This window comes from Temnothorax nylanderi, unplaced genomic scaffold (assembly GCF_030848795.1).
Source record: "Temnothorax nylanderi isolate EJ_2023f unplaced genomic scaffold, tnyl_v1.0 TNYL_tig0011_pilon, whole genome shotgun sequence".
Classification (NCBI taxonomy): Eukaryota; Metazoa; Arthropoda; class Insecta; order Hymenoptera; family Formicidae; genus Temnothorax; species Temnothorax nylanderi.
Genome location: NW_027249073.1, coordinates 1,155,297 through 1,167,518, shown reverse-complemented (window position 1 = coordinate 1,167,518; position 12,222 = coordinate 1,155,297). Strand labels below are relative to the sequence as shown.

The following is a 12,222-nucleotide window of genomic DNA, read 5'->3' as shown; positions in this document are numbered from 1 at the left end:
TAAAATTATAATATTTTATACGAGAACTTAGCCTATGCCGCGCATTTGCGTCATAATAAATGATGGGGTGCTCCAGGCATTACTGTAAACACTGGTATATTGACTTCTACGGATATATAAACCAAAATTAATAATACAATAGTAATAATAATAATTATAATAATAATAGAATTACTAATGCGGAATAGACAGTTGCTTACGAGTCGCACTGTTGCTCGGTTTTCTGGAACAGCGGATTAGTGAAAATAAGCAAATGTAGGAGTCGAGTTCCCGGATGCTGTTACTTTAAATGCTTTCGACTCGGGGAAAACAATCGTGGGAACTGTTTTGCGCTCGTTCTCTGCTTGTAAATCAGTAAAAGTGGCTAACGATGAAACGGGAATAACAAGATGCCTCGAACCGCGCTGCGGAATCCAGAAGAAACGTACGCACTCTGGATCACGTGTCTCGCGAGAGATACGGAAAAACATATTTTTCTTTCTTCTACGTATATAACGATAACCTGTCTCTGTTTCTCTATTGTGCAAACGCGTTTAAGGGCACGGCGTAAAGCCGTGTTGAACAAATTTATAATTCCAAACGACGTACTCTTCCTATTCATGCAAATCCCAATCATGCTTAAGTATCTTGTCACTATAGCTCGTGATGAGTGGTTGAATGAAAACAATGAGAAAAAAAAGAGAAATCTAATGTTTAAAAAGATTTACGCAAATTCAAGAATGATGTTGAAATATTTTATCAAGCGTTCTACATTGATTTCATCTACTTTATTTGCTTAGTCTTATGTAAGAATAATGCCTAGGAATAATGATCACTATCCAAAGGATAATTCGTATTAAGATTGCAAAAATACAATAATGGCACCAATTTGATTCTCTCGAAGGCATACGTTTCTTTTGCATTCTTGGTGTTAGTTTCCATGATTGTTGCCGTCAGAGAATGGCAATATCATCATCGCTTCTCCTGATAAATTTAAACCTTAGATCAACAATAGCAAATTAAAATCTTGCTAATACTACTCAGGTCAAAACTACGTACGCTGTACATAGCGAAGGGGAAAAAAAGAAAGTAGAAGAAAAATGGAGAAGATCAATATTCTAGAATCGTTTTTAAGACTTTGAATGCCTTAATGCACTTATATATGTTTTCGCGTCGTTTGCAGTAAAAAAGCTAATCCGTTTTACACCTGACTTGATCCCACAAGAAAGGGATGTAATACAGCAATGATTGCTTAGCAAAAAGATATGAATTGATCGATGTCGCGACGACACGAGCTTTCGCAGTTCAAAAGACCGACGTTCTAGCGGAAAAATCCCTGCTTGTTTTTTTCGATACTAATGTTGAATATATTAAATTACAAAATGCGCGCCGTTAGAACTCCGTCGAGGCGATTCGCCGTCTCGCTATAGGCCGATGTCGATGTCTAATCGAAGTCACGCGATCGCAGACGCTGAGGAAGGTCCAGCCTAGTCGTCGTTGACCTCGATCGGGATACTCGTGGTGAAGGTCGGCGTCTCCAGTTCCTCGTGCTTCTTCATCTTCATACCCTGTAAATAACGAGAGGAGATTCGTTACAATTATATCGGTCGAGGACATGGGAAAAGTTTTACTGCGCGGCGAATGGGATTGCGTCATTGTGTGACGCGTAGGCGTGAATCAAAGGCTTGTCGAAAAGCGCTAATTATTTAGTTGACATCTCGCGAATACAATTAGAGATCCACTCTAATGCGTCTCACCTGTTGCAGTTTGTAGTGATTAATGATATCCTGATCGGCCGGGCAGCTCTGTAGGAAAGCGTCGAGCCTGTACATGTGGTGCATGTATCGCCACAGGTGCACCAGGGTCTCCGGAATCTCGAAGTCGGCAAAGTACTTGCCGGCGACCCTGATGTGCTGCAGCCGCGGCATCAGCTCGCAGTCGAAGCAGCACATGGTGTCGCCGGTAAGGAAGCGCGTGCCCTTGCGGCCCAGATGCTCGTCGATCTTGCGCAGATGCGCCATCAGCGACGAGGACTTGGGATCCTTGTCCTTGTCCTTCGCGTTCAGCAGCAGCAACTTGAGTTTCTGAAATATATGAACGGAGCGAACGACATGTAATTTCTCGCCTCGCCAGAGAAAGGGATATAATTCGACAGCTCTTTTCCCCGATTGGTTTCACTCTCGACCGGATTGACCGACACTCACGCTGAACAAGTTCTCCACGAGAGTGGCCACTTCCTTATCTTGTACAAACAGATTGTGCCCGCCGGGGATGTTTTTCATGATGTGCCGTTCGATCTTTTCGTTCTCCAGTATCGCGTCACCGTTGTCGATCAGGATGGGCGGCGGCGTGGCCTGGAAGTTGGTGCGAAAGTCGGGCGGCGGTTTCTGCATGTCCACGGTGGTCACCTTCAGGGAGATCGTTTTCAGCTCCGCCAAGAGGTACAGATCCATGAAGTATTCCTGGCAGAAGAGACAGGCGCCCTTTCGACGGCCATCGATCGTCGATGCCTAGAAGCAATATTTCCTTCCTTAGATTGATATCAATATATTTATATTTCTTCGTTAGATTTAGCATCAAGATAAATAGCATCAAGATATATGTATGTAGGATTTAAAAAATATACGCGATCTCAAATCTATTTTAGAAAGAATATGTTATTACGATTTAAAATACATCTACAAGATTTTTTTTTTTTTTACATGAATTATTACATCTTGTCATTCTTTGTAGTAAAAGCCGCGTTCTCGCGGCTATCGGCGTTAAGGCTGGCATGTAAATTCCGCGGTATCTCGTGGATTCGATTATCCTGCCTGTATCTCTGGGCGATAAGAGGCTGACGTCATCCGGCAACTAGTGCACGAATCTAACAACGGCGTGGCGAAACGCGCGGATCATTGTGTTCGCGAGCGATGAGCAGACCCAACCCATTAGTCGAATCTCCGACCGACGCGACGCGCGACGTCCCACCACCACGCATTTTCTGCTGCTCGATCGGCCGAATAATCGAGAGAGTACCGAACCCAATCCGCCAGCGCACGGCGCTCTCGTTTTCCCGAAGTCGCGGTTTATTTATTCGCTCGTCTCTGACGTTCTAACTTCGCGCGTTCACGGCCATCCTGAAAAAACCTTACGCAATATACCGATTAAAATTATCTCCATTTTTTATTTTTGCTTCTTTCTATCCCGACGTGCTATTTTCGGCGCGGATCCTGATATTTTCGACGTTAGAAAGCGCGTGCCGTCAAACGTCGAAAAACAAATCTTTACATCTCACCATCGGGGAATTTTTTCTCCCCAATCCCGCGGCTCCGACCATTCAGCATTGTTTCCCTCTGACATTTGTAATCTACAATCATACACCTCTCGTGCCTTGGTACTTTTTAACCTTTGACCGTTTCAAGATTTGTTGCGATAGCGCGTCTAATACCGTGTCTAATGGACAATCGCGCGAAATATCTTTCGCTATGACAACATTCCACTCTGATCGTTTCCCCCGATACTTTGATCCTTTACCGGCTTTATCCAACCGATGGAAGCTAAACAACCCACGCATTGTGTAACGTAATCGTTCTCTCCTCGGACAACCGTAATTCGAGCAAATTGAATCTCGGCAGTTCGCCAACTCTTTCTCTCTCTCCCTCTCTCTCTCTCTCTCTCTTCCTCTCTCTGTCCCTCTCGGACAACGGAGGTTCTATTTTCATCGGGCGCTAACAATCGGCCGCTTTTCTAGGATCTAACGAGCCGGGCGTTTAGAGAAGAGGAGATGGTCCCGCGATATCACCATCGCGCATCGGTGTCTTTGTGTATCGTCGCTGCTACTATCGTTTACTACTATCGATGTCGTCTTACTTTCCACAGCCCCATACGTCACACGCGCATCAGCCGGCACCTCGAGCAGTTTTTTATTCTCTCTCGGCGATGACGCACAGTCCGTTTTCGGATGTTGCACAACGTGAGAGACCTAGAGGTTCCATTTAGCGCGCGCGCGATTTTCCCAGGAGGAGATCTCCTGTCAACGGGCGATTCTCGCGGATCAAGCATGCAATAGCAAATTTTTATAGGTCACAAGTTCTGAGCTTTTCGCAATTTTTAATTCCTAAAAGTCTTCAGATATTCTAACGAGTATCTTTGGATATCAACGAAAGCAAAACCTCGAAGAAAATTACCTCTGAAATTATTTAATTAAAAAAACATCCTTATCGAAGTTCTCTCGTTTATTGACGGACCGCTTCTTTTTATATCCTACGTATTTTTTGCACGCGCCTCAAAGGCGCGGATCTGTTTCCACATTCAGCGATGTATATTGCCGTCCGATAGCAAGTTTTATTTGTCTTACACGAGTGAGATTCAAGCAACCGCACTCTTGGCGCTGAATGTGAGATATGAATGCGTGTCATGGTAATCCCTCAGGCGTCCATCGAACATCTGTTAAACATCTTTCGGAGTTGAACGCGTTGCTCGTCAACGAATATCGAAACTACTGTCGGTTAATCGAAAAAATTTAACGCGGAACGTCATCGCGCGACGTCTGCGTCATTATCTCTGGAACGTACGAGAAGGTGAAATAAAATATGACAACAATTCGGTGAGGATGGTCAAGCGAGCCTCGCTGATTTGATTTATCGACGCGAGCTTGATTTTCTGCGCGGCGGTTATGCCCCAATCGGGAATTCCGCGGAGGATATTCAAAGAGTTTATGCCTCTCTCTCTCTTTCATCCGCGATTGTGCAAGCTGACTTTGAGGTATGAGTCATTTATTCAGAATAAAGCGCGCAATAAGCAGATAACGAGAGGCTAATAATCGAAACCGTCTTTACGTCAACTTGAGCCGCAACTTTGCCACAACGTTGCTTCTAATATCGATCTTTTTCCCGGATTACTAAAAAAAGGAAGAATAAAACAATGCCGATATCAAAACGCCATCAAAACTGAATGTAAAATAAAGCGAGAGCGCAATAACAGCCTGGAGAAAAGTATGTTCGAGACTCCCCAGCGGAAATCTAGCATTGGTATTCATGTCGAATATAGGAGTCGCGCGGAGAACGCGGATGGTGGATCAAATGTCACGAAGACACTGAACGTCTTCCATCTTCGAACGCGGCTCTATCTCTCACCCGGTCGGCGCTCCTCACCTCCTTTCTCTATTACGAAAGCCTGAAAATTCGTCCGCGACGTCAGGTGCGCATCCCGTCGATATCCCGCGGAACGAGAACCAGCTCAACCAGCCAAACCACAAGTCGAAACGACGGGTGTGACACAAGAGGGGAGGGATGCGCATCTTTTCCAAGTTAAATCGCGCGACGACAAATCGCTCTCCTTCCGCGGTATTGGCACAATTTATCGTAACGTTCAGAATTTTAACGACACGATTTAACTCGCCGTGAGGGAGATACGACGCGCGCGTACACACGCAGGCGAATTCCATTCCTTTAAAAAGCCGCGCAAGCGTTTGCCGAACGCGGATCGACGAAACCACTGGCGTTTGATGTTTGATCGAGTTCAGCATATTTACGGGCTGAACTTGGGGGACACGAGGGGGGGGGGGGGGGAGAGAAAAAATGGGGGACCTCTTCGCCGTGGAATCTCGGTTTAGGTGAGCGAGAGAAACGAGAGGCGAAGCGTTTTATTTTTTTCCCTTTCGCGTCGATGTCGGTTACACAAACGATTCGCGTTGTTGCGGCCTCGCGACAACGTTACGCGGCTCCGTCGAAGCCGCGGGATTGGACGGGGAAAAAAACGGGGGAAAAAAATCGAACGAAAAAAGGAAGACCGACGACTAAGAGCGGCGTACGCATCGCTGGTATCGCTAATGGTAACATCGCGGGCAACCTTGTTTCATGGCTGAAAGAAGCTAATGCGTGCCTGGGCACTCGTGTCATTCGCCTGAAGAATTCTCTGCACAACAAAGGTCTTATACCGTCCACGAGGAAGCTATCTCGCGAACGGCTTCATGAAATATGGACGAGTCAATGACTTCGAAAGTGACACAATTCCGTCCTGAAACTGCAATTTTTTAGCGTGACGATTAAGCGCGGCAAGTGTGCGATTTAATGTATTATAATTGACGGTATAAATTATAATCTACTTGCATCTCCCTGTTACATCTTTCGTAATTGTATTATAAAAACTATTTAAATTTTGGTAGCTTATAATTCTCCTTAAGATACATGATACAATATGCGGAGCCTCCTTTTACGGACATCTCCATCGCACGCGGAACATGTACAGGACGCAGTCGGCGTCCTGCTGTAGAATATACCGTTACGAGTAGGCAAATATATACACATGTACGCACGCGTGCGAGTACGACTTCTGCGAATATATATATGAGTTATATGGCGCATGCAGCGAGAGCCATAATTTCACGACGCGCTCGCGATCCTCCTGCTCGCCATTTTTCCTGAATGAAGCCGACGACGGGTGGATGGGGAAAAAGAAGGGAAAAGGAAACAATGCTGTCAGGACGTCATTCGCGAAGATACGCGCGTAAGCGGCTATTATTAGCGGGACGACGTTTCGTTATTAGCGGTCGCGTGGACATCGGTATATCCTTCGATATCGCGTCGCGCGAAGGACGGCTTCCTCCTCTTCGCGCAACTCTTTTCTCTCTTTTAATGCCTTGTTTGAGCGACGGTGTTACGTGTCCGTGATGGAACGATCGTGCGAACTCTCCGAGTGTCTCTGACTTCCACCCAGACACGCTTGTAATGACCTTAGAGGAGATTAAAGTGCGATCGATCGCCGCGCTCGCAGGTGGTTACGCGATTATTCTTTTGCTCAATGTAACTACGATGAGAAAAATAACTCTAGCGAAACAGAAGAAGACACTTGTGACGTGGTACTTGTATTGTATAAGTGTGACAAACAACTCCGAAGAAAAATAATGTATGCGTAAGGAAGACGTTAAGGAGGAACAAGGATCTTTTTCTATTATTACTCTGTCTAGCTTAAAAATATTACAATCTATCTTATAACTTATCAAGCTCATTTTCAACTAATTTTTCGAGGGAAAGCAAGTTCAAAAAAATTTTTTCTTTAATTCTTTCAATTCTCACTCTTCCAGTTTTAATAAATCGGCGAGCATATTCTTCGAATTATTGAGGAATATAATAGAGAAGATCCGGGGAACAAAGTCACCGAAGTCAGCGGGGAAAGCCAGAGGAGCGAGGAAAGCGGAAGGCAAAGGAGTCCATCGTTTAACGGTAGAATCTCGCGGAGGACCTCGCGGTAGCCGCTCGTCGTTTCGTCCCGTTTGACACACTTACCCGAGAGAACCTCGCATGATCGTCTGCCGAGAGTGCAAGGCCGGCCGGTTTATCGTTAAATCTTTTCGCACAAAACGCGATTTCGACCTGCGATCGGCTCCAGAATTACGTCTGTACCGCTCCGTCGTTCTTCGATTTGCAACAACGGTATAGCCGATCCGGCCGGCGCGGCGCGGCGCGGTGTGGCAGCGACGCGCCGGAATAGAGTTCTGACCTCGTTAACTGAATAAATTAAATGGCCGCCGTTTAATATGCGCGCGTCTACGGTATTTCGTTGCGAGAGATGGAGAGAGAGAGAGAGAGAGCACGGTACGCAAAGCTCAACTTGATTTGAATGTTCACGCCGGCATTCATATGTACGCACGATTCGATTCGAAAGGCAATTTCGAATCGAATCGCAGCGAGACATTATCGCGGACTTGGAGGAAGTCGCGACGTTCTCCAGCTCGATAGTAGCACGCCTCAATGAACTAGATACCGGCCATTTCGTTATAATTAGTTATCGACAAGAAATTTCTCTTCGACTGCAGATAAGCAATGCCGTGAGATTTCAGTTTTTTCCGTGACGAGTCGATTTTATCGCGATATTTGTCCGCTGCATCAAGCAAGAACCGATAATTCCGCGACTAAACTTTTTGTGTTTTTATCATGTTTATTCCAGATATATTGGCTGTGAAGAGCGCATTCTTGGTAGTGTAACACTTCGCCGGCTACCTGAATATTTATCTAACGCTGCAATCGAGATGATAAGCCTGAGTTATCTGAAAGGCTGCCGCGTAGAATTCCCGTTGGCACACTTAAGGACAGGTTGCACCGATATGGCGACCGTGTCTCACCTTCGACAATAGAACCAAGTGAAGACTAGAGAGCGAACGCTTTCGACGAAATTAAACACCGGTCGGCAATTTTCCTCTTTACCTTTTCCTTACATTACATATTTGTACAAAAACATTAATATACAAATATTGAAGTTTTCGGATCGACAGTTGGTTCGTCGAATGTATTAAAATGTTTCACATAGCTATAGCTTATAATTAATAATAATTACTAATAATAAATATTAGTAATTGAGAAAAATTAATCACGATAAATAATAATTTAATTATAATTATTCATAATTTACGTTGTAAATTATTCCTGTGGCAGGAGAAAAGATTGTACCACGATTTCGACTTCGAAACGCCTCATTCCTTTCACGATCCAGTCATCTAATTCAGCGATATTATGTTAAAATTGTACGGCATGCGGTATTTCTCTCGGAAGAAATCTGATCGATCGCCGGCGAAAGTTCAATCGCAAGCTCTTTAATGGTCATACGAAGGTAGCCTGTTTCCACTTGAGGAGTCGTTCCCCCCTGGAAACTCGGTGAAAAGAAAGTTCCGAGAACCCGCGCCGAGCTCACCCTCGATCGAGTCGGAGATCGACCAGGAATAACAACGATCGCGAACAGCCCTGGCCCCTGGCCGCTAATCTAATCGGAATCGAAAACGTAATACGATATCGTAATATATCGAAATCATAATATGGCGATATAGATACCGCAAAATTATGATATCGTGTAAGATCAACGATCTTACATCCTGTTTATCGTATTTTTATTTCTGAGAATACGTCGTATTATAATACTTTGCCGTTGACTCATCTCGTTTCTTTATTTGGAAGAAAGCGAAAAAGAGAGAGAGAGAGAGATCTAAGAGGGCGACTCGAAGGGTTCCAAGTTACTGTGAGAAATATCGTCAAAATATTCTACTCTCTTTCAAAATTACCTATTTAAAACGCCATTTACGATGACTGGATCTTGGAAGTCTAATTAAGGCTTTTCTCAAATTGATTGTATATCTGGTACATCATATCGTAAATAAATTGATTACATATCATATTGGTGTTGCACTTATTAATAATTAAAATTATCTACTTCCAACACGTAAAAGACACGTACGTCCGGAACGCGTGCGACGCGAATTCGGAGCGCTTTCAATGACAACCTAAAAAGGAAGCGTAGAGTCCCTTGGTGAAACTCCTCGACATTTTCTCCGACGCGGACGGCCGCTAATCGCGCGAGATAAAGAGATCTGGCGATATAAAGAGATCACGATTTTAAGACGCCGCGCGAATTACTCCGATAAGATAGGAATGCGCCAGCGGCGACGGACGGAGTTTGTACCCCGGCCGTATACAAGATCGATCGATCATAGATCCTAGATCCCGATCGATCATAGATCCTAGATCCCGTATCGCGATCCCGCGGCGATCCGCGGGTGCTCGAAATCCCGGGGGGGAAATTCCGGCGGGCCGCCGCGGCCGGCGGAAAAACCAGTCCAGTCGCCGACCTTTCATTTTCCCGTCCACTTGCATCGCGTCGTAAAATCGCGTCGGACAACTTTTTTCTGCCCGGCTTGACTTTTCGACGGCGACGGCGACGGCGGGCGCCTTTTTTTATCGTGTCCCATTTGCCCGCGCGTAACGCTCGCAGAATGCACAAACGTTCGGCGGAGGGAGACGAGTTTACGCGGCGCGGCGCGGCGCGGCGCGGCGCCCTCGATGACTCCATGCGTAAAGAAATGTGTAGCATACGCGTACGGCGCCGCGCCGCGCCGCGCCGCGCGTTTAACGCTCCGGTTCTTAGGGAGCGACGCGGCGTGAAGGGCCCGGAACGGCGCCGTCTTCCGGATCTCGTCTACCTAATGTTCCAATCCGTCGGCCGACACGATCGAGTACGCGAGGCATCCATCAGCGACCGACGGAAATCTCCATTCGCGACGATGCGATGGGGAACGGTTAGCGGGCCCGCGTCGCGTCGCGTCGTCGGAGATCGAGCCAAGCGACGGTAAACCGGTCTCTCGACCCCCTTCGTTCGTATTAACGTTAGACGCACGGACCGAAAAAGCTCGCGACACACGACACAGGTGCGGGCAACGAGCCCTCCTCGCTCCCGGTTCCGCGAGGAGGTCTCTCGACCGCCGCGCCGCGCCGTATCGGCCGAGCAACCGCGACGTACGCACGTACTCTCCGCGTGCACCGCGTCCGTTGCTCGCGCGTTCACGGCTCCGGTCCCTGGCGATCACGCGTCGGCGAACGCGCAAGAGAGCCTCGGACTCCTCGGAGACGAAGGGCGGCCGGCGGGCTCGCGAAGAACGCTACGCGACGGCGAACGTGACGCGAAACAAAAACAAAAGGTCGCGCGGGGGAGAAAGAGAGGAAGGGAAGCGGACGAGGAACGGTCAACGGTCACGGCGCGAATTATATCCGCTGGCCAAGCCGAACTGGTCGATTTTCACGGTCGCGGCGTCCCGCCGGGAAAGAAGGGACTGGCTCCTGCGGTGCGGTTTCCCGCAGGAGCGAATACGGGAACCAGTTGGCACTTGGCAGTTCCACGTTCCACGCCCATAGCGCGCACGGGACAACCCGACAACCGCCTCCTTTTTCCTCCTTTTTCCTCCGTCTTCCTCTTTCCTCTCCCGCCCTCCCGTCCCTCCCCGTCCCGCCGATCTGTCCATCTCGCTCTCGCTTCGGCGCGGCGATCCTCGACCGCGCACCGCGCGTGGCACACACTCACCTTGATGATCAGCTCGATCTCGGGCACGTCGCCGTTACTGGTGCCGTTCTCGTGGTTGTCGTCCGCCATCCTGACGGGAGTCACCGTGCGCGGCGAAGATGGAAGAAGGCACTTTTGTCCTGTGGCGTTTCTCGGCGGCTACCTCTCCCTCTCTTTCTCTCGTGACGCGGAGCGTAACCGGACGGAGATCGGGGAAACGAACAGAACGCGATGGAAGTCCGCGGAACACTGACGCAGCGCGTGCCGCGCCACGTTCACGCCGCTGGCGCCGCCTGCGGCGCGCCCGCCGAATCACGTGACGCTTGTCGCGCGCGAGACGCGCCAAATTTGAATGCGGTTCGACGTACGATTCGTATACTTGAATGTTTATTGTTCATTTCTACAAATGTAGATTAACTTTAATCTTGGGTTAACTTATTTTTTTTATCTTTTCTTAGTTCTGAAAATTAGAAGAAGATAAAAAGTAAGTTAAACCGAGATTAAAGTTAATCTGCGTTGATAGAAAATGGACATAAGCGATACTAACACTTTTATGAAACAACATGAACCATATTCGAATTAGAGCACTCTTGAGATCTATTCTAAACTTTTGCGTTGCTTGTATAATTATCATACGATAGATTTCTACTACAATTTTAACATTTGCTTGATGCAATTAATAATTAACATTATTCCTATTAAATGTTTACTAAAATATAAATAATTGAATATAATGTCCCAATATTTGTTACATAAACGTTTTTTTAATTCACTTTTCTTCGTCAGGCGCACAGGTAAGTGACAATATTTTTTTCAACGACTCGCTATTTCGAGGTTCTATATAACATTTCGTAATGTTCTTCAAAGTATCTTGTAGGGGTGATTCTACTATTGAAGTTCCCTATATAATAAATGCAATACATCACTTATACTTATTGTTTGTGCGACAGAAAATATTTTTTTAATTTATACTTTATGTTGCAATTCTTCCGAGAAATTTCCATTTTCTTCGGTAACTGAATAGCGATATGGTTCTTGAAAAGCGTAGCACGTACTTTCTTCCATTACGCTTTCTTTACAAATGTATCTTTTTAATATTTAATAAACGTTTTGAAATATTTAACTCGCGTTGTATATTTTCTTACCGTTATTATTTGCACTTCGATGCAACATGACATTGCTGACCAAAATTATGTAGAAAGTAAGGAAGACTAGTCTCGCGTGTGTGAACGCCATCATTTGCAATTTCAAAGGAAGTAAAAGTGAAATTTTAAGAAAATTGGACGATCGAAAATGAATTGATTTTTAAAAGTTGGAACTGTGACATTTTGGAACTGTGTTATTTTGTTTATGACATTTTAGTCGTGAAAGCGTCGAGGATAATGTTATGACGAGACGGGTGCACAACTTCAGATTATTTCGAGATTTAATACACAGAGT

At 46.1% G+C, this 12,222-nt stretch overlaps 1 protein-coding gene across 1 annotated transcript; it reads right to left on the bottom strand.

The window, feature by feature from the left end:
- Window positions 1-79: 79 nt before the first annotated feature.
- Window positions 80-11,043, bottom strand: Clic (chloride intracellular channel protein 5). The gene is made up of 4 exons (XM_071697142.1): window positions 10,804-11,043; window positions 2,184-2,489; window positions 1,737-2,063; window positions 80-1,547 (listed from the first exon to the last, which is right to left on the bottom strand). The coding sequence occupies exons 1-4, from the start codon at window positions 10,870-10,872 to the stop codon at window positions 1,467-1,469; spliced, it is 783 nt and encodes a 260-aa protein (XP_071553243.1). The 5' UTR covers window positions 10,873-11,043; the 3' UTR covers window positions 80-1,466.
- Window positions 11,044-12,222: the final 1,179 nt, after the last annotated feature.